Here is a 25,402-nt window from a genome sequence, read left to right as displayed (position 1 = left end):
TCTGTGCTATGGCATAATATTGTCCAGGGGCTTTCTCCTTCTTTTGACAACAGAAGAAGATGCTGTTGTTCCTGGCAAGAAAAGGTAAATGTATTCAGTGGTTAAGCTGAGAAATCCCTATGTGCTGCTACTTATATGATACATCTTCATTGTGAGGGTGATGAGGTACTGGAACAGGTTGTCCAGAGAACCTGTGGATGCCACATCTCTGGAAGGCCAGGCTGGATGAGGCTGGGAGCTGTCTGGTCTAGTGGAAGGTGTCCCTACCCATGGCAGGGTGTTGGAACTAGATGACCTTTAAAGGTCTGTTCTAACCCAAACCATTCCATGATTCTGTGATCATTAGGTGCTGTGTGGCAGATGCCCTCCATAGCAGAGTCCCACCAGGGACTTGGGGGTTGGGCATGGTCAAGCTTGGAACTTTTTGGGGCATTGCCAAGCAACTTCACAAACATTCCATAAATGTTCCATTGCAGTTGCTCAGGTAAAGTCTCCTGCTTGCAGCTTGTTTTAAAACTTACAGGTCTGAGACTGTGTGTGGGAGGATGTATTTGGCAGGTGCTTCATGTGTAAAGACTTTAGTCACAGCCAATGCTTAAATTGGCCACTGGTGTTTTTATTTTGGGATTGCCAGTTGCAGAGAGATCTTCACACCAGAACATCTTTTACGTGTGGGCTGGTTCTTGTGAACTGAAAATGATCACTTTATGTTGTGACTTTCAGTAGATTTAACTTGTCCTCTCAATTAATCTTCTTGGCTCCAGAAGCACCTTCATGTTTAATTAATTTTTCTTTCATGCTTATGAGTAATTTTATAATGTCCTGTTGAGTTAAGAAATGGAGAAGTTGGATACAGGCAAAGCAAAGCAGTCCTAGTGTTTCTGTCTGTGTGTCCATGACTTAATTCTTTTTGTGAAGCCCAAATTGACATTGTTTTCTGAAAGGTTTGAAAAGTGTAACAGCAGGGAGGTTTGTTTTTTTTTCTAGCGTATATAGTCATTCAACATCTGCACGAGACCTTAATTCCAGTTAAGAGAACAATAAGCAACCTGTTGTCTGAGGAAGGCTGTAAACTAAAAATGACTTAATGCTATAATGAGGAACAACTTAAGTACTATGAAAAGCTGCCATATTTTTTTTTTTCTGTCATCCTCCTATGATCTTCAGAATTATTTTTTTCCTTCTGAGATTTCTTTTTATTAAAATATCATATTGATTATGTGTGTTGTTTTCAATGGGGTTTTTTTGTACTTGCTTATCTGGATGACACAAAGAAGAGGCCTAGACAGTGAAGGATGGGAGACCATGGAGTGTTCCACCATACAGAAGTAGATATTAATTTAATTTACTGTTTTTCTCTATGAGTGGCATTTCACATAGAGAAATTATTTAGTTATAATTTTAATTTAGCTGAAAAAAACTTCTTCCAAAGCATAGCGTAGTCTAAACGAAAATGTCATTCTTGCTTTCTAATTACAGTTTAACATCTTACAGTTACTGTTATGCCACAGCTACATTGTAAGGGTGAAGGAAATATCTTCTTCAGAAGACAAGAAAGAGCAATAATATGCTGAAATACATACTGTGTTTTCTGAATTGTCTTATGATTTTTGAATGGACACTGTTTACAAACAGCTGTTTCAGGTCTTACATTTTTACTTCAGATCTTAGTAAAAACTGAATTCACTATTAACTGCTTTATCTATGTTTTCTCTTGTGCCAGCCTTGCCTGTGAGCTCAAGCAGTCCTCTCTCCTGAGAAAAAGTCATGTTAAAATGATAGACTCCAGTCAATCATATTTCCTCTTCCTTGGTTTTGCTCTATTAAATTAGGTTACTCCATTGTCCTCTTGAATGACAGGTGTTGTTTTTTAAACATATTCATAGCCTGCTTTCATAGTTGCTTTCATTTAGATCTGAATTAGTTTGTAGTTTGTTTCAATCAGAATTGACCATAGTACTTTATTATCTCTCAAATGACAGTATGATTTTTTTTTGTCTGCTAGGAATAGCTTTGTCTGGGGTTCTACCACACTCTTGGATTATTAACCTGATAATTGATAAATCTAAAATTAATACACTCAGTTTTGTATCTGGCTAAGTGTTAAACTTTCACATCTATTAAACCCTATTTTAGAGTAGAAATCCTCGTTACTAATCCTGGGTGCCAGTGATGTTCCTATTCCTTCCTCCTGTGCATTAATTAACTCTTTTGTGTAATGACATGCCTTGATAATGATACTATATGGGCACCAGATATTCCCACAGGGTTTCTGCATGTTTGTGCCTGATCTTTCTTGTTTCTTTGAAGTAGGAAAGCCTAGATATGGAAACAACTGATGAAGAAACAACTGACAATCCAGGTAGCATTGTAGGCTAGTTCTCTTTTAAATTTCCTTGACTATGCCCTAGCCAAAAGCCTTGTCTTAAACAATTGAGATGGACTGCACTACTGGGTATTTTTTATCTATTAAAAATATCTGTATTGCTATTGATTTAAAAGCCACAGCCAATGTGGCTGTTCTGGCAGTGAGCTCACAGGTATTCAGAGAAAAAAACTCTAAATTCCCATGTTTTTCCAAAATGCTTACATGATAAAAGGCTGTGGACAGGTGGGAATATATGTCATGTATTTTGAATATATCATAATTTGCAGCAGTACTTAAACAGTTTAACATTGTGTGCAGTAATTTCACCATAAGGAAGTGAAACAAAAGAAAGTGATGATGAAGACACTGAAAAGCATTGCCTTATTGAGCGTTATCAAGATCCATTGGAAAGTGGGTTATAAGTTTCTCTTAAGAGATAATTTCTTGCATGGAAGTGAGATTTTTTTTTTTTTTAAGTGGAAACACATGCACACACGCCACACTCAACTTTAAATTTCTTACCTTCATTCATTAAATGCATTTATCCTGTGGACATTCGATTTTTTTTTGCTATTTGTCATCCTTATTGTTTTCAGTAAAAAAGTAACCTATCTATCCTTGAAAGAACAGTAATTAAAGAGACCTGATAATCTAACTCGTGGTTTTCAGTTCTAAAAAATCAAGTGTGTTTTTTCACTTCTACTGTGCACTGATTAACCCCCACCCCCCTTGAAACTTCCCATGAACTTAGAGATGGGTGATTTATGTCTCATTTTCTGCCTCTTTGACTATCCTGCTTTCTCTTAAACTTGCTCTTTGCTTTCAACAGAACCAAGAAAATGTAAGACAAATTCTTCAGTCCCATCTTCACCTGTCAGAGAGAGAGATTCATGCAAAGGGAAAAAAAGGTTTGTGTATGATTAAGTGATAGTTTTTCAGTCACATGACTGAATAATGCTTTCAAGGGGTTTTGGATGCGTGATAATTATAGATCAGTAGTATGATTATTGCCATGGTAGTCTAAGGGAATAAAGAAAACAAACAGTGGCTGGAGGAGGCAATCCTTTTTACCAGTGGTTAGGTTTTATTTGAAAATCTAGACTGCTGTATTTGTGGTCATTGATAAGGTGATGATGAGGGTTGTGGCTGAGACTGTAACTGAAATCCATTTGTTCTGGAACTGAAGGCAGAATGTCCCTCTGAAAATCTTAAGACTATTTAATATTGAGGCATGTAAATTGTTTTCTTAAAACCAAAGAAAATTTAGATAGAGGGAGGGCCTGTATGAAAGTTTTAATGGACTTTTTTTTAATCACTCAAACACTGATTCTGGTGTCTCTTTGGAATCAGTTCATGTTTCTGTATGAAAGTATCCTTAAACAATAAAAATGCTAAATGAAATTATAAATTATAAATTGTAATAGTAATGACAAAGCGGTATCAGATCCTGTAAGCAGTTAGAGCAGAGAGAGTTCCTATCTATCCCTTGCTAGATAGGAACACTTTGTTTAGCAACCTTGAGAGCAGACAGTTATTGAAGGAAGGATTTTTGAAGCCAAATTTTTAGTGAGTTTAAAAGATTAATGGTTCACAGACTGGCCACATAATGCTAAGTGAAACTTGATTTGTGTATGTGAGAGAGAGATTGGACAAAAGGAGAAGCTTGGTTAAGAAATTTCTTTGCATACTAGTTAAACATTTTACCTTCCTAAGAAAAATCAAATAATGTACTTTGAAATCAGATTCGTAAGGAGTCTGATGATCTGAAAACTTATTAGGCCTCAAAGTAAACTCTGAGATAGCGTTTTAATTTTCTTATTACTTAGTGCACATTTTAATTTTTTACTTTGAATTGTTTGTTTGTTTATTTGAATGTTTGCAGACAGAGATGTGCGGTGCCAAAGAGTGATTCCCCTTCCTCATCTAATCATGAGGATTTTGAGATACAGAGGAAGAAGAAAAATTTAAGAAGGTTAATGAAATTGGAGAATACGGGAGGGAGGAGTCTACTTGGGAGGACTTTGCATATGCCTATCCATGGAGTGTTGCCATCTCCATCTTGTACCCTTTCTAAGTTGTGGCCATACTTAATCATATCTTTTGGTATTGACAACTGTAACTGGACTGTCTAAAACTGGATTTTTAGAGTTTATTTTTAATAAACAATTTGATTTCTAGGTGAGAATGGGGAAAGGGGTAGAGACACACACTTTGATGTAATTTCTTAATGTAAAATTTTACTGCTTCTGTACTTTACCGTGGTTTATTCAGAAAGAAAATCACCATAACAGAAAATGTTATAAATAGGGGAAATAGGTTTTGTTACTTAACAAATGCTCTAGAAAAATTATTTTAGTAACAGTCTAACAAAAAAGTTTTCAGCCTGACGTCTTTCAGACATATCTGCTGGCCCACACATTCCAAAGTCCTCAGGAAGGTCCAGGAGTGGTGGGCAGCCTTTATAATGTTAATCGCCACTGAAATAAGTATTCTCTTGGACTGTAACTTTTTGAATGTAGAAGGTAAAACTATTTGAAACATATCAGTGTGTTTGGGGAGGGGAGGGATTCTTCCATCATACAGATCAAGGTCAGTCCATGGTCTCTCCATATGGAATAACTTGTTCTAAACTTGCATTCCTATAATTGCTGTGTTGACTGGCATGGATATTCCTAAGTGCTAAGAGTTGTTAAAATTATTAACTTGGTTTAAAGTCTGGAGTGACCATTTTCCTTTATTTAATCATGGCCATTAAATGTAGAAGTTGGAATGAATATTTGACTATTTAGGAAGTTTGTGCTGATTTTTAATGTCTTCTGCATTCACTTGCTATCATTAGAAAATCAGAAATCTTCTATCTGCATCATAAGTTAGAAAGCACCTTTTTTTTCCTCCTTAATTCAAGTCAGATCTCTTCTGTTCAGCTTTCAGAAAGGTGACTTAAAGGGAGTTGACAAGAATACCAGAAAAATTGGAGCCAGTCTGGCTGGTGTTGAGCAAATGCAAATAGATGCAGTAAGTATTTTTGATTCATTGTGTCAGTGAGAGGTTTGTCCTCTACAGCTCCCTCAGTTTACAGTTTTCTCAAGCAATTTGAAAATTGCCATGAACATTTCTTTTGTGCTGACGTCTAATTTCTGATGGAACCTTATTGAGGTTGCATTTTCTTTAACATATAAAATGTGTTCTATTGACTTCAACTTTAGGTACAATTTGATGGCGTGGGTGGTCTTTCTGACCACATTTCATCTTTAAAGGAGATGGTCATTTTTCCCTTGCTTTATCCAGAAATCTTCGAGAGACTGAAAATTGAACCTCCAAGGTAACAGACACGGTTTAAAACTATAAGTTCTCATTCACCTATTTTCAGGGGAATATTCAACTGAGGTATCAATATGTTCCCATGCTTCAAAATTCTCAGCAGTGTTGTTTTGTTTTGTTTTTTAACAGTAGTAAAGTGTAATGTTTAAAAAATGGATAGAATCCAGCATATATGTAGGTCCAAAGATTTACTGTGTGGTGAGATTATCTTTTAAAAGTGTCTTGCCTTTCAGACCTGGAGTTGGAAATGTTTACTATAGAGTCCCATATACAAGTGGACTTGATTAGTTTGTAAGTAGGAAGGACTTGTCTACTCACAGTCAACTGTGGTTTGTTTTATGAAAGTCCAGTTGCCTCTCCCACCAACTCTTTTTTTTTCAAGTGCTAAAGTATCAGTTTTACAACTGATAGGACATGCAACTAAAAGCTTGCAGTGCTTGTTGTGCTTGAGCTAAAATAAGAAACTGTCTGCATCTTACACAGCTAAGTGACTTCTGTGTTACGAAACAAAATTCTTAGAGATTTAATTGTTAGCTTTGTATATTCTTGGTCAGCAAAACTCAGTTGTGGTATATTGAACTAGGACTTTAAATTCTTTACCTTCAGCAACTTCAAAAGTATTGCAAACAATGAAAAGAAAATATTTTTGTGTTTTGCTTCTTTATTCATTGAAATTCTTTTTGAAGTAGCACTGTACTGGCTTTTCTAGTTGATGGAAATGCAGAAATGCAGAATATCTTTCCAGCTTTAGACTACTTCCTCTTCAAAAACTTAAAGTTTTTCAAGGGAGAATTAAATGCTTTATTATAAAATCTTGCCTTTCATGAAAACAGGAATGTATATGCAGTGTATCATTGTAAAGTTAGCCCAGTCTGAGATTCCGCACTGGAATTTTTTTCTTGTTTGGCTCCAATCACCCCTGTTGGTTTGTCAGAAGTTTTAAATGTCTTTTTGGGACACTACAATCTTTTCTCAAGGTTTTGTATTTCTGCATCACCTCTTTATTCATTTTGTTTGCTGCCTTGTTGAATTGTGTAGGAACACTTTTGACTTTTCGCACACTTCAGCTATTACCGCTATCTCATCCATTAAGTATTTTGTTTAGGAGAGCGGAGTTGTGTGTTTTAGGAATGGGGGATTGTAACAGCTACTTTTCCATGATGTTTTTTCCTGTGTCATTTATTTAGTGTATTTTTTTAAATTGTAGAGGCTGTCTATTCCATGGTCCACCGGGGACTGGAAAGACACTGCTTGCTCGTGCACTTGCTAATGAATGCAGTCAAGGTGACATGAGAGTAACTTTTTTTATGAGGAAAGGTGCTGAATGCTTGAATAAATGGATAGGAGAATCTGAACGACAGCTTCGTTTATTATTTGAGCAGGTAAGGTTGAAACATACCCTGCATTCTGACCAAGTTGTAACTAGTTTTCTGTGGTTAAGAAGAATTCATTCTTTTTCATGTTTTGTCAGCTCCTTCCACTGAAATGGGACTGTCAGTGTGTCCTTCTTCAGTGGTGTTTTAGGGGCTTGAAATCTTGACATGTATTGGGAAAGACTAGTAAAACAGACAAGAAAATCCTGCCATGTGCCACCACTACCACCTCCACTCCCCTGCCCTCCAATAAGAAAACCCAAAAAAACCCAGAAAACCCAGCAGCCACACAAACAGTCACAAAAGAAGTTTCAAGAAGCAGGAGGTGGTGACTTTAGATCAGAGGGAAACAGATGCAGGCTGAAAGCATGGTCATTTAAATTGGTAACAGAGGGTTGCTTCCCGAACCTATAACTAAGTTAGATCCTGTCTCTGTTCTTGGTGGTTGCCAAATAACTGTAAAAACTACTGGTATGATTTGTTTCTTGTCACCCAGTCTCAGTGGGTTGACATAGGCTTCTGTCTTTTGTTATTTGTGCCTCTTCACTCTCTTAGCTCAATTAGTAGAGTTCCCTGATGCTAGTGTGAAAAATCTAGTTTGTGCCTTTCCAACCAGAATGTTTTTCATGCATTTTTTCTTTCAAATAATGCTGTTTTACTAATGTCAATATTCCTGTGTTTTCATTGTAGGCCTACCAGATGCGACCTTCAATTATTTTCTTTGATGAGATTGATGCTCTCGCTCCTGTACGGTCTGGTAAACAGGACCAAATTCATAGGTAGGACATGTTTTGTATCTACATAGTAGCTACTTGATCTTTGTGAAAAGAAGACCACAACCTATTTAACTTGGTGTGACACATTCATTTATCCTGAAAACTAGTAATTCAGTGCCAGTGAATTTCAGATGATTTTTAAACAGTAATTGAAAACAATTCCTAAGTTTGATATCAGCACAAGGTCTGTGATACGTCACCTGTATTTTGTTATGTCTTATAACAAGTCTTCTGCTAACCAGCATCTCATCAATAAGAAGTTGTCCTTTTGAGTGATGTGGAACTGAAGAAAATTTCCTAAACCAGTGTATGAAAATTGTATTTTTCTGCTAGCTCTATTGTGGGGACACTTCTGACACTTATGGATGGCTTAGACAGCAGAGGAGAGATTGTGGTAATTGGAGCTACCAACAGACCGGATTCTATAGATCCTGCCTTACGAAGACCTGGACGCTTTGAACGAGAATTCCGCTTCAACTTGCCAAACAAAGAGGTCAAAACTTCAACTCAACCTTAATGCTTATGTAGCAAAGTCCACCTTTATAACAAACCCCTGTAACAAGGCAGCATTGCAGAGCTGTGCAAGTCTCCATCAGCAGTGTACAGCTTGGACAAGAGAGGGCTGTCTGGAGAGACTGTGTTGTACTGTGGAGGGCAAACCTGGTACTGAATATATATGATTATGATGATTTCAACAAGTAATTAGTTCTGTAATTAGTATTGGTTTTGCAGTAACTAGTGAAGCAAATGGGATGCTGCCAGTCACTGAAATGTTTAAGAAAGAATGAATGTATGAATTAGTTATAAAGTACTGCTGTAGCATCTTGGAAGTGAAAGAAATGGTGTGCACACAAGAGTTCTTCGTTGGTAACAAAAACTTTGATCAAGGGTGGTACTGGAGTGAATTATGTTGGGATTTGACGTTCTTACTGGAACTTATTAACAGAGACTTGGACTAAGATGTGAAGTACACTGCACAGTTGCAGCGCTTGGAAGTCTTCTAGTTAATTGCAATACCTAAGCAATGAAAAATGGATGTAGAGTGACCAAAAAATATTGGGGTTGTGGGGAGATAGTGTGCAAAACTGGAACCCTCTTTTTATGTTTTCTCTCTGACTATCACTGATATTTCTTAGCACTTTTTGGAAAAAGGAAAATAGGCTTATTGAATTGAAAGCTAGTAAAAGTACACCAAACAGTGCATTTAACACAAACATTTGTCTCCAGTTTTCATCTGCTCTCAGGAAGAGGAGATGAGGTGTCATGAAACAAATCTAATACATGATTCCCTACTGTGGAAGAATTCTAGAAATCTGCCATAATTAATCTGTGTACCAAGAAATACTTCAGTGAAAGTCTTGCAAAGATCTGAGATGAGAATAGGCAGTATTTGACATTTTCTGGATCAGTGACAGTAGTTTAAGTCATACTTATTGTTCTTCTTGGTAGCAATTCTAGCAATTTGAAAGAAAGTGCGAGGGGTCTTTTACTTGAATGGACTGGCAGAAAAGCAAATCTGATGAAGAAAGGAGATTGTCACTGTGAAATTTTGCTAAATTTGAGAGAATTTTCTTTGACAAAAAAATCTCCGTTTGAGAAAGGTTTTTGCTACATTTTTTTCTCCAGCATCATTAGGTCTCACACTTGTGAAAACTCACTTTTTATGGAAGATATAAATGCCTTTTATTTCACTGCAGGCCCCAGCAAGAGTTTAGTGTAACAATGTTGTAACAGGTAGCAAATTATTAAATTTCCTACTTGAAAATGCAAAGGGCATATTAATAACTGACCTTTAAAATACTTAAAAGTTTAGCAGATAAGAAAAGTATTTTTATTAGTGTAAAAGGTTTTGTGGGTTTGCATTGTAGTTGTTTTTTTAAGAGAAAAATTAGGGCAAACTAAAATGCAACTGTTTTGTTTTCAGGCAAGAAAAGAGATTTTCAAAATTCACACACGAGACTGGAACCCAAAGCCATCGGACAATTTACTGGAAGAGCTGGCTGAAGTATGTGTTGGTAAGTTTGAAAACAGTGTGGGTTACTGCACGCAACTTGAGTCCTAGGAAACCTCAGCTTCTACCAGGCAGTACTCAAGCTCTCGTGCCTTGCTGCAGAGCAAGGCAGTGAGGCAGCTGACATGCCTCGGGAGCAAACAAAGTTAGATACTGCTTTCAATTTTCTTTTTGTCTCTCAGAACATTGAATGGGTTTGGGGCATCTTTCCCAGGAGCAAAGTTTTGATGAGCAGGCTGCTTCTTAAGTGTAGAATATCAGGCTGTGAGCCATGTAACAGAACTTCTCTGTAGTGCAGGAACTCTTTCAATTGTCTCTTAATCTGGTAATTTTTTGGCTGCATACAAAGTCTTTCAGTGCTGCAGTTTAGAAATCTTGGCTTTGAATTCTGAGACTGACATAACATTTTATTCTTGTTTTGTTTGTTAGGATATTGTGGTGCTGATATTAAAGCCTTATGTGCCGAAACTGGCCTCTGTGCTTTGCGGCATCGCTATCCTCAGCTGTATGAAAGTAGAGAGAGACTGCAGATAAACACGGATTTGATTAAAATAAAAGCAAATTATTTTTCCATGGCCATGCAGAAGACTGTTCCAGCTTCACAGAGGGCTGTGCCTTCCCCTGGGCGAGCGCTATCAGCTATTTCAAAGCCACTGTTAAAAAACACACTGGAAAGAATTTTAAAAGCCTTGCAGAGAGTATTTCCCCATGCAGAGCTTGCACTAAAGAAGAGCCAACAGCAAGGTATGATAATAACATCCATTTGTTTAAAAATCTGCCGAAGAAAAGCTTTTGATTTGTGCAGTCAACATACACAAACCTATCAGCTGTAATTACAGCACAATTTTATACTTTGCATGTGCACAATGTAGGATGGAGCTGTGAGTGACTCACAGTATGCAGCAGACAGCTATGTGTTCTTTGCTGGAGCACCCAGTTCCTGACAGTAGCTAAAGTTGCATTTATCATTTCAGAGATGGATCTAAGGTTTAAAGTATGAGGCACCTCTTTCCAAATGAATGCTTACATGGAGGGAGAAGGGTTTTTCAGGTGTCTGGAAACTACAGAAGTTGGTTTTAGTCATCTTTATTCTAAGGAAAAAAACAAGTTTTTGTCAACAGCAGGGTAATACCTAATGCAAATCATGGGACATAGGACAGCTTTGTGCAATTTCCTTGGATCTGTGGTAGAATGAACTCTTCAGAAAATAGCATTCAAATGATGAAATACAAGAGAAGTGTTTTCCAGCACTGATTTTGAAGAGGTATTGATGCAAGGGATATGGACTATTCAGGAAAGTTGACAAACTTCTGTTGTCTTTAAATCCTATTGTAGGAAATTATGTGATTGACAGTGATGAGGAATCACCATCAATCTCTGAAGAGAAGCCAATTCATAAAACACCTGATCACAAAAAGGCAGAATTCCGTACTTTTAGCAGGTATGTTTGTCCCCTTTATGGTTACATTTTTTAAAATGGCCAAGTCTGTAAACTGTTTTGGTGTGAAGGGTGCAGGATGGAGTTAAGGGATTGTGTGTGTGGTGATCAATATTTGCAAGAAGTAAGCATGAAGATACAACTGCGTACTTATGTTCTGAGTACACTGCTCTAACCCATCAAACTGAATGGCCCACACCTCTTTTCCTGAGTCAAAGGGGTTCACAGATTATTAGAACATGTTGGTTTAATCCATGCTATTCCTTGGAAGGCTCAAGACCTAAAAAATGTGCTCTCTGTCCTTTTAGCTTAAAAAAACCCTGTGGATTTGTGTAGCCATCTTTTGTCCTTTTACTTTCCAAGATTGTTAAACCTGTAGCCGATTACACAGCAGAAACAAAATTGAGAAGTGGTTTGTTGAACAATGCCTGTATTTTGTATCTTTAACCTACTGAGTTTATGTAAATATTTTGATGTTTTAATTGTGGTTGTCCTGTAAGCCAACTGTTAAAAAAATATATTATCATTGTCACTGTGGGGTCAGTAATTTTTCTCTGTTTCTATTCCTCTACTGACCTCTTCACAAGTGTGTTTCACACTAGTGAAGCAAGATTACCAGAAAATTAAGAGACTACTCAAGATGAAACCATTGGAATGACTGAATAAAATAAATATAAATTTTATGTGTATGTAGATGCTGTAATTTAACTAGTCAAATCATGTGTTTCTTCAGATACTGCTGATGTATTTCAGTACCCACATTAATTTTTTTCCTAGATATGTTTTGCACCTTCCTTCCCACCATCTCCAGGAACTATGGCCAAATTTCAGCTAACCTTGACAGGTGTAGACATGTCACAGTTACCTAAAGTCAAGACACAATGAAAATGGTTGTGTATGGGCAGTAAAGAGACCTGAATTGGTTTGCGCTGAGAGAAAGAGTTGTTCTGCCCCGTATCAGGTTACTGACCAGTTGTTGTGTGTGTACTTGGCTGGCCAGTCCCCCTGTTGGATTTAAGAGCTGTTACTTAACCCAGCCAAAGGAATAGCAGATATGCTGGGGACTTGCAGGGTTCCTTAGTGGAGGTATGGTACCAGTTTGTGAGAAAGTAGGCTTTGGTAGTCTTCCTGGTCACAGACCAACTTATTATTTGGTGGAAGAGGGAGAGTATTTACAAAAAAAAGAAGTGCATAGGAAAAAAATTAACATCTGTGTGCTTATTCATTACTCATTTTTAAACTTATTTTCTTCTTATTGCTTTAGAAATCCTCGTGACCAGCCAACCTCTTACAGGCCACGGTTCTTACTAGTTGAAGAGCCAGGATCTGGGCAAGCTTTTGATTTGGCAGCTGCAGTAATGCATACCCTTGAAAACTTTCCAATTTATACACTAGACACACCAACTTTGTTTGTTAGCACATCACCAGATGAAACATGTATACAGGTAACTTTTTTTTCTTGTTAATCTTGTAGGATTGGTGAACTGTATACAAAGTAGTGAAGTAGGCAAAATTGATTGTTAATGGAGGTGACCTGATTTCAACGCTCTGTTACATTTACTTCTGTCTTAAAATCCACTTTTCTTCTACATGAGATGATACCAAGTAAGGATATTATACATAGCCATGTTTTTCATTTGAAATGAAGCAAGGAGAATGTTGCTAGCAGCTCTGGAAGCTGGGAGGTGCTGCTAATAAACCCTTCTTTGTGGCAGGAAATCCTGCTGGTCTCAGTGGGATCCAGAAAGTTGTTTTTGTTGCTTCTACTGTGTTACCAGTAGATGGCTCTGCATCAACCTGACGGCATGTCATGCACATTTTGTAGCTTTTTTTTTTTAATTATATCTGTCGAGCAGCCAAGGTTTTGAGGAAAAGAATAGTTTCGGTTTTTACACATATATATACATCTTATACTGCCGCAGTACATGCAGTAAAATAATTAAAATTCACGGAACACTTGGATTTGTGCAGTGGCGTGTTTTCCTTAACTAGAAAAATGAAATATAAGTAGATTAGTGCTGTTTTTCTTTTTTACTTTTTGGCAGGAAATCCATTTCATTGTTTGGCATCACTGTATTAAAACATTTGAATCTTTAGTAGCAGCATTTGAGAGCTGTACAAATCAGGACAGACATATTATGTGACTGGACACTAATTTGTCACGTAGGAAGAACACCTCCTTTCCAGGTTGTTAATCTGAAACAGTGCATGGAGAAATTTGTTGTGTGAAAGGACTGTTGCGGCTTCCCTCATGCACTAGGTACATGGTACATGTTGTCTTCTGTGACTGAGGTGCCATCTGGAGGCAGTGGCCTGTGGTCTTCAAAGCACATCATCTGGTCTGGTGGATCCTTTGGTAATGAGAGGCTGTGAGTGATTTAGCTCTTCAGACAGGCTAAGGACTGGTTACCTCTTATAAAATGTGCTTGAAGTTGTGAATTATAACCAGGCTTCTTGTACAGTGTTAGTCCTCATCTTTTCACATAGGTCTTTCTTTGTTCAGACTGTGCTTCAGTCTGTCTTGGGTGTGTATGCACTCTGAACTGAAAATGGGATAGTTGCAGTCGTGTAGCGATTTTTCCAGGCTAATGCATCTTGCTGAAGGGTTAGTCTTTGATTTTTCAGGCACACCACCACATCAGCTGAGTTCTGAGGCTCTTTAGGAGTTATGTTACGCCTAAGTTAGTTTTGAAATCCGACAGAGATTCAGGTCTGTTTCTGTCTCCCTAGCGATGTCAGTATTTTAGTAAAAGTGAAAATTTTACCATATTGTTAGGAGTCATTAATATATTGGTTTGTCTTGATATTTTGGCATCAGGTACTCCTGTTTCATAAGATAGTTTGACTGATATGTAATCATTTAGTAGCCTGTTCTACATGATGTAGTTCTCTTACCCAAGCATTCATTTTACCAGTTGATGCGAGAAGCTCAAAGAACAGCACCAAGTATCATATATATCCCACAAATCCCTTCCTGGTGGGTGACTGTTGGACCTACACTGAAATCTGTTTTTACAACACTACTGCAGAACATCCCAAGGTTTACTCCAGTTTTGCTCCTTGCGACATCTGATGTGCAATACAGAGATCTCCCAGAAGAGGTATTTCTGTTGATGCTTTTCTTTCTTTATTATTCAATTTCTTCTTAATTTATAACTCCCTGAAGCACTGGAGTGCTGTGCTGCTCTTAAGCAAATTCATACTCAAACCCAAACCAGGTTTCTTAAAACTTGCTTAGACAAAACGATGATGAAAGCATTTCTCTAAACTGCTTTCTGACTGAAGATTGACTTTGACCCAACTTTTTCTCCCTTCTCACGTACGCAAGCTTATTAGACATATATATAGATTTGCTTCACACAATTGTTTCAGTCGCTTCAAGATGGTTAGGTGTGTCCTTAGTGAAGAATACCTGGCGCTTGAAAGGTAGCTAAGAAAAAGACTGTTTTTCTGAAAATATTTATACTGAAAAAAATATGGTGGTCACACAGTTAACTGATGGAATATAACTTCAAATTTAAATTATTTTATAAAAATTTCAGTTACAGTCTTCATCCGGGTGAAAACTTGACAAATTAGAAAGCTAAGGTCCAATTCCTGTTTAAGTAACTTTGAAATAAATTTTTAGTTGTGCTCCTTAACAAAATTGATTAAGAGGATATGCTGAGCTTTGTAGACATCTGAGAGTGTTCACTAAAGGAAGGTGTTCAAAATGTGAATATTATGCTCTGATTATTTTGTCTCAGTAACAGGAGTTTTTATACTGTTAATAAAGGCCTCCTAAAATAAGGATTGAAATTCCTTCCATACCTTTTGGTAGTAGAGATGGAAAAAATGGAGTACAGCTTGGAAGTATGCAATTTGGGACACCTCATTTAAATTAATTAAAAATATAATTAAAGAAAACCCAAACACCTGACTAAAAAGCCAGCACTTTTCTGCTGAGCCTTGCCTGTTTCCCTCTGTGGCTGCCATAAAGATTCAAGGTAAAAGATAGCAAGGCAGGTAAATACAAAATAATACAGTCTTGGGGGTGGTGAATGTCACCCCTCTTTCAGTGGTTTATCTTGCAGCTTGTTAATGGAGCTTGAACTCTAGAAGGTATTCTTTAAAGAAAGTATTTTATTAATTTGCCATGCTATAAAAACCTAGCCTTTTAAGGCCAAGAAGATAACTTTTCATTGATTGTCTTATCCAGATGAGTATTCAGTTTAATTTAGAGAGGTACTCATCCTTTTGGAACAGAATATAAAAAATTTGTGTGGCCTTCTTTATCTGAAATATCTTTTCTCCTCATGGTTTAGATAAAAGCATTGTTTAATAATGAATATGAAGAAGTTTTCAAAGTCCCACGGCCTACCTGTGCTGAAAGAAGACATTTTTTTGAGGAATTAGTTATGAAGCAAGCTGCTCAACCTCCTGCATCAAAAAACAACACAGGTGAGGAGGATATTCTACGTATAAAACTTTGCTAACTGTAAGTTAACAGCTAATACAGTATTTGCTTTGGTGCTAATTTTTTATCAGTCATTTCTCACGTGCTTGCATTTGAGTACCATCAATTGACTATCATTTCCTGATTAATTTAAGCTTGGCAGCCATTGGAAGTCTTGCCCGTAGCACCACCACCTAAACCTCGACAGCTGACAGAGGAAGAAATAAGACAGGTGGAGGAGCAGGAAGAGGATACATTGCGTGAACTTAGAATTTACTTAAGGGACGTGGCTCATAGACTTGTCGTTGACAGACGTTTCAGACCATTTATGAAGCCTGTTGACCCAGAGGAGGTAAATTAGTGTTGATTTGTAATCCCATTATGGCTGTGTGTATTCATAATTTCTCTTTGTGTATGTTTCTCGGTGTTTGCTGTTTCTAGGAAGGTTTATCTTTGTTTTTAGGACCATACTATTCTGATTTTCCAAGAAGCAGGAAGTGAATTTTACTTTTACTTTTGTTGACTCCTTGAGGCTCTCAAATGTCTGTATTTGAGTCTTCACTGAAAGTCTTGTGTTCTTTTAAAATGTTTTTAAAACTTTAGAATATTTCAGTTGGAAGGGACCTACAAGGATCATCTAATCCAAGTGCCAGTTACACCAAATGCCAACACAGTTTGCCGATGAAAAAAAAAGCAGAGAGATCTCTTTGTCTGTAATTATAAACAGTACCTATATGGTTGTTTTATTAAAGCCAAAAGCTCTTTAATTGACTATCAATAGTTTCTGTGAGAACAGAAGTACAAGCAGCAGCTTGTCAAATAACTTTTCCGATTCCATTTTCACTTTTATCTGTACCTTTCCTCAGTACAAGATCAACCATAAGGGCTGCATGTTTTTTCCTTGCTCCCATACATCTCTCATTTAATTTACTGAATAAGTCTAAGCCAGAGGCACATACTTCAAAGTCAGTTTTAGTTTTAAGATAGCTTTGCCTTTCAGTGAAGTCCCATTCTCCTAAGCATCCATTGACTTGTCTTTTTCTTTCTTTGTAGTTTCTGAGATTTGAATAATCTAAACAAACGTAGATGTCCTAATCTAAACTAATCAGTAGGCTCCTTTTATGGTCTGAGTACAGAAATCGTCCAGTTAGCTCATTTGAAAATAGATGCTGTTACAACCCTCCCCTGAAGGTGGGGTAACTGAGGTTCTTGTTAATAAATCCCTTGGGGTGGATTAGAGTGAAATAACACTGAATGACTGGTGTTTATATGTATAAGGTTTACTTTAGAACAATGTGGTTGCAATGGAAAGGAGATATGTAGCTGTTTTGGTCATTATCTATAGTAATATAACAATATAAAAGTGTAAATATAATTAATAATTAATAATAATAATAGTAAATTTTGGTTATTAAACAGCCCATGGACCTCTCAACAGTTCTCTCCAAGATTGACATGCACCAGTATCTAACTGCAGGAGATTTTCTGAAGGACATTGATCTAATCTGTAGCAATGCTTTAGAGTACAAACCATATGAAAGTCCTGAAGGTGAGGATGTGCTTTTTATCCCTAGTTTGGAAAAATTTTAAAGGTGTAAATTGGTAAATGTCATCTGCAGACAGTAGGTGTGGGAAGAAATGCTCTCTGGGGTTGTTTAAAATTGCCAGGTTGTAAATAAACTGTTTGCTCATGAAATTGTGGTAGATGTGTTGATTGGTAACTAACTAGTGCTTTTGCTTTAATAATTAACTTTTCTGTTGCTATGCTGAAAATACTATCTGAGATAACATTTCAGAACCTGCCTATGAAAAGAGAAAAATCATTCTAAATAAAACAAAATAAAGGGTTTCATTGTCTAGTAGAAAATGCTCAGTTCCATCTAACATTTCAGATTGCCTCCTGAGACACAAAGCTTGTGCTTTGAGTGATACTGCATATTCCATAGTGAGGCACGAACTGGATAAAGATTTTGAACAACGCTGCCAAGAAATTAAAGAATCTCGTAAGGAAAGAGGTATATTTTTTGATGCCAAGGATTTTAAGACTTGTCTCACTCTTTGTAAACAACTGTGCAAGAAACAATTATTTGCTCTGCAGGGTGTAAGAAAACAGTCCCAAAGTGTAATGAAAAAATAACGATGCCAGCAGTGCCTGTGGATGCCAGTACTCCCTCCTCTAATGGCAAGTTAAGTTTTATTCAGACTTTCTTGGAGAAGCTGATAAAGTCAATGCTACCTTCTCTGTTCCTGTGGCCTAACAGCAGGTTCCTGTGATGCCTGGTTTTTCATGCTGGAGGCATTAAATTTTTTATTATGCTTCACAAGGTGGGATAAATCCTGAGGTCATTCATTCAGTGTGGTTATGAAATTCAAGTGCAGTGGGTGCTTGACTTTGTAAGAGCCTGGCCTTGATGACCCAACTGACATTTAATGGCACTTACAGCTTGAAGTCCAAAACACTGTACGTGGCTGTTTCTGAATATTCAACTAATTTTTAGTTACATGGAGCAGTGTGTTTTCTCTGCCTATAATATATCTAGTAGCAAACTGACCTCATTAACTTGCAGCTTTTTCACTAGACACATGTAGGGAGATGGACAATGATACTTAAGCTGTGGTCATTTTCCTTGCAAGTAAGATGACGATGCTGCATTTTGGAGAAAGAACTGTTTTGTTAATGGTTCGGATTACTTTTTCTTGTATCTCTTTGTAGATACGTCAAAAAGAAAACACAAAACGAAGGAAGACTCTTCCAGTATTGCAGCAAAGATGAAGAATGTTCAGTTTGCATCTTCCCAGGATACTCCTATGGAAGAACATGAAAATGTACTTCAAGGACAACAGAAAAATGGGACAGAAAATGAAAGAGAGAAAGTGACCCTTGTGGCTGAATCTCCTACTGAAAGGAAGAGTGTCGTACTTCCTGAACATTCAGACCTAAGAAAGGCGAGTGGCATGCCAGATTGGCAAAAAGCTGGAACTTCTGAAGATGGATGTTCAAATGGTAAATGAAAGGTCAAACAGGTCATTTATCTCCTTTCTCTCCTTTAGGAGAGTTAAACTATTTATTAGGTTTTAGCCTTCTTTAATTCCATTCTGTTACTTCCATTGCGTGTCTCTCAAATAAGCACAGTGTTTCTTGCATAATGATGCTGCTCCTCTAGTTATGCTGACCAAATTCAGTTTTATGCAGTGTCTCTTTTTTCTGATTCTGCAGTTCATTTTTCAAATGGTTCCTATTTTAAAGATTCATACCTATTGTACAAGTATCTTCCCTGTAATAAGCAGTTTAAGTTACAAAACTGTATTTTAAGCAGTGAGGAATAGAAGAGTCACATGTGGAATAGAAGAATTATGTCCTAATGTTTGAAATGTAAGATGTGTTTCCTAATCTAAAATACTTTTTTTTTACTGCTCCTTTCTTTTTTTTTTACCAGAGTTTTACTGTGCAGTGCTCTTGTGGCAGCATGACTATTTTTTTCCTAGTTTTACCCTGCCTTTTTTCTCTAGTGCTTTTTTTTTGTGTCCGATTCTCGTTTTTATGGAGCAGTGCCAGAAAGAAAGGAGAAGTCAAGCATTTCTCAGTGAAAAAACGGTAACACTTATGTCTCTGTTGCAAAGAGGTATTCTTTTCCAGGTACAGGATACTTCACTGATGCTGTAGTCCAGATAAAGAGAAATCATGACTTAAGAAATTTGTGTCATTCCAGATTCACAAGTACGTCATACAAATTATGCGGGACGTTCTCAGGTGGATGAGCAACCGCGAATATGTGACAGGAAAGCAATGAAAATTCACACACGGGGAGTGTCTGTGGATTACTCTGAGCTCAAAGTAAGTCTAATTTCAATTTTGTTAACACTGAAGCAGGACATTTTCTTGGTACCTCTGTGGTTTTAAATTAAGTCAGTTGTTAACCAATGCCAATTCAAACAACTTACGAGAGGGATATACAGCTTGTGAAATAATTCAGCTTGTGATGGACTATGACTGTTGTTTCCACAGCTGGTGTGGACTGCTGCTCTTGTTTTTGCTGAACTAAATTTTAGGAGACTGGATTCTCTTCCTAATTTTTAATGTAAAAGGTCTTGTTAAATTTTAAAATAACCCACTGACTACCTGCTACTACTGTTGGTTATTAATGTCTTAGCAGTTTTTATGATGAACTGGGGATGCAGGTGTTTTTTCGGTTTGCTGTTCGCTTGTTTTCATTTATTAGGAATTGGAAAAGGGCCTTGATTTTTAGCAGTGATTACTTGAAACCTGAAATTAGCAGGTTGACCTAAAGCTCAACCTGGATAAAATACTAATACCTGCTTTTCTCAAATGCTTTCAAAATCCAGTGTTAAAATTTTGCCTTCATACAGTTGCAGTGTTACAAGGTTTTTCCAGGCCCCTGCAGGAGACAAGTTGCTATCCTAGGCTACAGCTGGGGAAGGAGGCAAAAATAGGCCTAGCTGCAGGGTGCAAAAAAGATTCCTCTGCATGAACTGGGATGAGAGATTCCTCTGCATGAGAGGGTAGAAGAAGGACCTGACCTTCAGGGAATATAGCCTTGAGGAGAATTTGAGAAATTGCTAGGTTGAAGTCCTGGAGGTTGGTCAAAGCAGTGGAGGCTGCTCTTTACCTGCCATGATGAGAAAAGGAGTATTACCTGGATGTTTCCCCTGTGTGGGGACAATGTGACCAGAGAGAAATCTCCATTGGTGAAGTGGCTTCTCAACACAATTTCTGTCACATTTTTAAGAGTCGACCTGATTTGTAGAGGTGAAACTAACTTTCTAAGCTGGCTTTCTAAGGAAGTAAATTTCAGGGGGTTCTATTGTTCATGTGTGCCTGTGTAATTCAAGAGGCCATATAGGCTTTTCTAGAGTCAGGGTGCTAACAGCATGTAATCCAAAGTTACTGCCTACTGACTGGAGAAATGGTAGTTATACTTCTTTCAGCTGCAAGCAGAGAGCTACAATCCTGAAACACATCTTTTAGGAAACTTGTTTCCTTAACATGGATGTCACTGGAACTTGCTGCCTGTAGCAGAGAGCTCCTCCAAACTGTAGCTGCTTGGTTTCGTATGGGGTTTTTGTTTGGTTGGTTTTGTTTGGGTTTTTTTGTGGTTTACTTTTGGTTTTGGTTTTTTGTTTGGTTTTTTTTGGTGTTCTGTGTGTGTGTATGTTTGCTTTTTTGCTTGGTAATACGTGTAGAACTTGATGAACATACAGAAGAGCATACAGTTACCTATGTGGCAGCAATTGGAAATAGTTTCATATGGGATGTTGGCCATGAACCTCTGTCACGTCCTATCTCTTGTGTTTGCAGCAGCTGAAAGAATGCTGTGTGATTTTTGTGCATCTTCTTTGCACGTTGTATAGGATGAAGTTGAAGGGAATGCTCAAATCTTGTGCTAGCTGATCTGAGGGATGCAGAGTTTGATAGCAAGCAGTTGTCAGGCAGTAATATTTTTCTTTGGTGTGGCTGCTCTCTTAAGCTACATCTTCACAGCTTCACACAACACACAGCTACTGAACAGCCACAGCAGTGCTGCCACTAGCGTGTTAGCATTGCTTTCCCAGAGATCATCACATTCACATCTTTGGTAAAAGAAGGGACCGTATGAGAGAGTGGTAATTTGCTACAGGCAGTCACACTGCTAGTTTACTCACTCTTGAGTGGCAAGGTGGGAGCTAACTGATGTTAGCCACAGTACACATTCAGCTAATGGGTAAAGATGAGCAACTAAGGATGGTTCCGTTTCCAGCTGTTACAGCTGTATCTGAAAGATCTGTACCCTGGTTTCCAAAGACGCATTTTCCAGAGCCTTGTATTGCATTTCGAATGAAATGCAACTGTGGCTTTGCTGTGGCAACTACTCTATGACAGAGTGGGTTGTGTCATTCCCTGGTGTTTTAGAAGCAGATGATTGGCAATTGTGATCATTGATGTCATACATTGATGAGTAAGAAAATATTGCCTGAAATGTAAGCCTCCCTTTTCTCTGAAGTATAAAAAATTACTTTGTTTTCTCCAGTTAAATCTTGTCATATATTTAATCAGTTCTCTGAAGCGCCACTTTTATTTAACAATATAAGAAAGTAGGATGTATCCTGCAGTATTCTAAACTGTAGTTTCCAATTTTTTTTCAGCAAGTATTGGATTCTATTATTGTGGCAACTGAAAACGTCAGTATATCTTGCATGGAAAGACTTTATGCTGTTCTCAGCCAGTGCATTTACCAACACAGGGAAGATGATGACAAAACTGAATTAGTGAAGGTAAGTTTTATTGTCTTGTAGCACTTTCTGTCACACACTATTATGTGTGTGTTTGTGTATGTGTTACATATATGTAGGTATGCACTGTGAACATTATGCTTATTTAGCATTATTCTTTACTGCCTAGTTGCCTGTTTCACAAGACTTTTTCATTTCAGTCTGGAAGACATTTATCCATATTGCAAAACCATTGTTGTGTTTGGCATAATTGTTGGCAAATTTAGCAGGAAAAGGCTTGAAGACAATGGGTCCACTCACACAGGCCTCTCAAACCAGTTAACCTCAGGCCGGCAATAGTCGTTCTCCAGAACCTTTTCAGGGGTGGGGGCTGCAAAAGGAGGGCACTTTTCTCAGTCTGTCACTTCCTCTTTCTTCCCTTGCAGGCAGTAAGGAGCACATGGTAATGTAGTCAGTCCATTCTTGAAAAGAAATTAAGTATGAAACAAAGCAAGAATTTGAGACTTTTCTCTAGTATCACCAGACTTTGTTTTTAACTAGCATGGCCCAAGGATCTTTAATTTGACAAATGGGGAGCTTTCTGCCTATGACAGTTTGATGATAATGGGTCAAATTCTCTAATCCCTTCCTCTAAGAGAGGATTTCTTAGTTGTCAGAACTGAGCAGAAATCTTCCACAGGCACCCATGGTTCCAGTTGGGCATTCCCAGTATTGAGTTGATTCAGATAGACTGGATATTCAGTCTAGCTTCAAGATCCTTGAAACCATTTGTCTTTCAGATGCTTGTGCCTGAGAACAGATAAAATTCTTTATGTCTCTCATTCTGCCTTAAAAAAATAGGAAGCGTTTTCTCTTTGGCCTTAGTCATCTTGATCTTTTCTTCCGCAGCTGACAAAGAGTTAGAAGAGATGCTCTGCTCTGACTGTACAGCACTGAGGATTTTGTGGATTCAGGGAGGCTATGCCTGAAAAATGCACCCTTCTCTCACATAGCATAGTGATACATTTTATCATGAGAAGGGACCTGTTTATGTTATCTCAGGGCATGTGAACTTTTGTGATTGGACTTCATTTTTTTGTTTGTTTTCTACTTCTACCTTTAGCTTAAACCAAAAAATATCTTCTATTCAGAGTGACTGCATGAATTAGCTGGAGCAACCTCTACTATATGGAGAGACTTTAACAAGTACTTAGTCAGAATGCAGAACAGAACAGTTCCAGCTTTTATTTGTGGCTCTTCAGGAACTGCCTCTTTTCTCATTGTTGAAACCACTACTGATGAAGATCCATAGTCCCATTATGCAAATCACTGCAGACTCTGTAGCCTACTTCTGTTTTGGGTTCCTAAGGATGTGTTTGAAGCTAGTGGGTCTAGAAAGATGTTGCGATGGTGGTAGCACATGTATTGGCTAAATATTGCTAACAATTGTATGCATGAACAGATTCTTAATTCTTTTGACAAAGAAGCAAACAGGGTTCTCAAGTTTGCATTTATGCTGACTCCTAATTTGTCTTTTTTTCTTATTAGGCAATGAAGAAAGAAATTGCTGCCTTAAATTATCTCTGATACTTGACTTCAGTATACTTTATTTACATATTCTGAAGGTGATGTATGGCTCCCAAATAGATAAATTATGTATAACATCTCAGTAATTGCAGCAGCTATAGAAAAAAATAATAAAGAAACTTCTTTCAGTACATAACTGAAACAAGACATAACCTCGACTCTGACTGTGAATCGTCCCATTGCACGCTGGGTGAAAGAACTCGTTTCAGGACAAAATGTTTTCTTTCCATGAAAACAGCATGAAATTCTTCTAGAGGGTATTGATTCTGTCTACTGATTTTGTCACAAAGCTTCCAAACATTTTCATCACTGTAAGACAGTTCATGGGAACTGATTATTTTTTTCCTCCAACTTCATTTCTAGTAAAGAGAAGTGAACTGAGAGGTTCTAGGTTTTGCACCTTGGACATGGTAATCCTGGATGTATATACAGATGGCAACAAGATGCTGGAAAGCAATGCTGCGAAAAGTGACCCGGGGGTCCTGGTCGATGGCAAGTTGAATATGAGTCAGCAGTGCCCTGGCACCCAGGAGGGCCAACTGTGTCCTGGGGGTCATCAGGCAAAGCATCGCCAGCCGGTCGAGGAGGGGATTGTACCGCTCTGCTCTGCACTGGTGCGGCCTCACCTCTAGTACTGTGTACAATTTTGGGAACCACAGTATAAGAGAGAAATTAAGCTATTAGAAAGTGTCCAAAGGAGGGGTATGAAGATGGTGAAGGGTCTTGAGGGGAAGCTGTCTGAGGAGCAGCTGAGATCACTTGATCTGTTCAGCCTGGAGAAGAGGAGACAGGGGAGACCTCATCACAGTCTACATTTTCCTTGTGAGGGGAAATGGAGGGGCAGGCGCTGATCTCTACTCTCTGCTGACCACTGACAGGATCTGAGGGAATGGTATGAAGTTGTGTTAAGGGAGGTTTAGGTTGGATATTAGAAAAAGGTTTTTCACCCAGAGGGTGATTGAGCACTGGAACAGGCTCCCCAGGGAAGCGGTCACAGCACCAAGAGTGTTCAAAAAGCACGGACAATACTTTCAGGCACACAGTGTGATTTTTGGAGCTGTCATGGGCAGGGCCATGACTTGGACTTTGATGATTATTGTGGGTCCCTTCCAACTCAGAATATTCTGTGTTTCTGTGAGAGGCCAGGAATAAGATCAGCCTCTCAACTGTGGCACGGGCTGGCACAGCAGCTGGTCTGTCTTGTGACTCTGTTTGCCCTGTGGCCTCACAGGAGCAGGGGGTGTACCTGCCTGCCCCATCCCCGTCCCCCAGCGGCTCTTACCAGCAGCAGCTGGTGCAGGATAGGACTACATCACTGCTTTGCAGCCAGTGCAGAAGTGCTGGAAGGAGGTAACCTTTAAGGTCCCTTCCAAACTCAAAGCATTCCATGGTATGTGTGGCCAGCTGTTTATAAATATTTATGTATAGATGTGATATATACGTGTGCTCTGCGTGCATGTGCCTACTGAGAACACAGCTTTTGCATGCTTATAAAGTGAGCATTAATTATTGACACTGTATAAATGCATTTTTTTTACAATTATTTTCTGGATTTTAAAAGGAAACAGATATGGGGAAAGGAAGGATATGAGTATAGAACATGGGTAGCCTGAATTTGACTTTAAATGGGCCTGACAGAATTCCCTGCTGAAATGAAGAGGTTCTTTAGTTGGCATGACAGACAAGTTAAAGTTTATATTCTGAAACAGATTAATTTTTTATATATATCTTGGAAAATATGCGGAGATCCAGTGGCATTTCTATTGCTGTTTACCTCACTAATCACTGGTTTGCACTGTTACTGCAGATGTAATGTTTTGGAATACATTCTAGTTCTCCAGGAGCTTCAGAGTCCTCCCAAAACATTCTCCATTTTTTTTCCCCCC

General features: G+C 38.1%; 1 protein-coding gene across 4 annotated transcripts; it reads left to right on the top strand.

Moving 5' to 3' along the window:
* The first annotated feature begins 398 nt into the window (after positions 1 to 398).
* On the top strand, positions 399 to 23,668 carry LOC114000357 (ATPase family AAA domain-containing protein 2-like). 4 transcript variants are annotated; one of them, XM_027744629.2, is made up of 23 exons: positions 399 to 484; positions 2,314 to 2,362; positions 3,198 to 3,276; positions 4,251 to 4,340; positions 5,293 to 5,383; positions 5,575 to 5,690; positions 6,897 to 7,071; positions 7,753 to 7,841; positions 8,172 to 8,331; positions 9,763 to 9,853; positions 10,279 to 10,593; positions 11,185 to 11,290; positions 12,552 to 12,732; positions 14,203 to 14,388; positions 15,592 to 15,727; positions 15,878 to 16,074; positions 17,142 to 17,271; positions 17,615 to 17,737; positions 17,821 to 17,904; positions 18,436 to 18,726; positions 19,433 to 19,557; positions 21,864 to 21,992; positions 23,478 to 23,668. In XM_027744629.2, exons 2-23 carry the CDS (start codon positions 2,326 to 2,328, stop codon positions 23,514 to 23,516), a joined length of 2,970 nt encoding a protein of 989 aa, XP_027600430.1. In that variant the 5' UTR covers positions 399 to 484; positions 2,314 to 2,325; the 3' UTR covers positions 23,517 to 23,668. The 4 variants fall into 4 exon arrangements, with proteins under 4 accessions (XP_027600430.1, XP_039235783.1, XP_027600432.1 ...); XM_027744631.2 differs by lacking the exon at positions 399 to 484 and adding an exon at positions 507 to 523; XM_027744630.2 differs by lacking the exon at positions 399 to 484 and adding an exon at positions 542 to 558.
* The last annotated feature ends 1,734 nt before the right edge of the window (positions 23,669 to 25,402 follow it).

Source organism: Pipra filicauda, unplaced genomic scaffold (genome assembly GCF_003945595.2).
Source record: "Pipra filicauda isolate LSUMZ 115617 unplaced genomic scaffold, ASM394559v2 scaffold177_size2800117_pilon, whole genome shotgun sequence".
Taxonomy (NCBI): domain Eukaryota; kingdom Metazoa; phylum Chordata; class Aves; order Passeriformes; family Pipridae; genus Pipra; species Pipra filicauda.
Note: the sequence above shows the minus strand (reverse complement) of the source record. Positions and strands in the feature narration are given on the sequence as shown.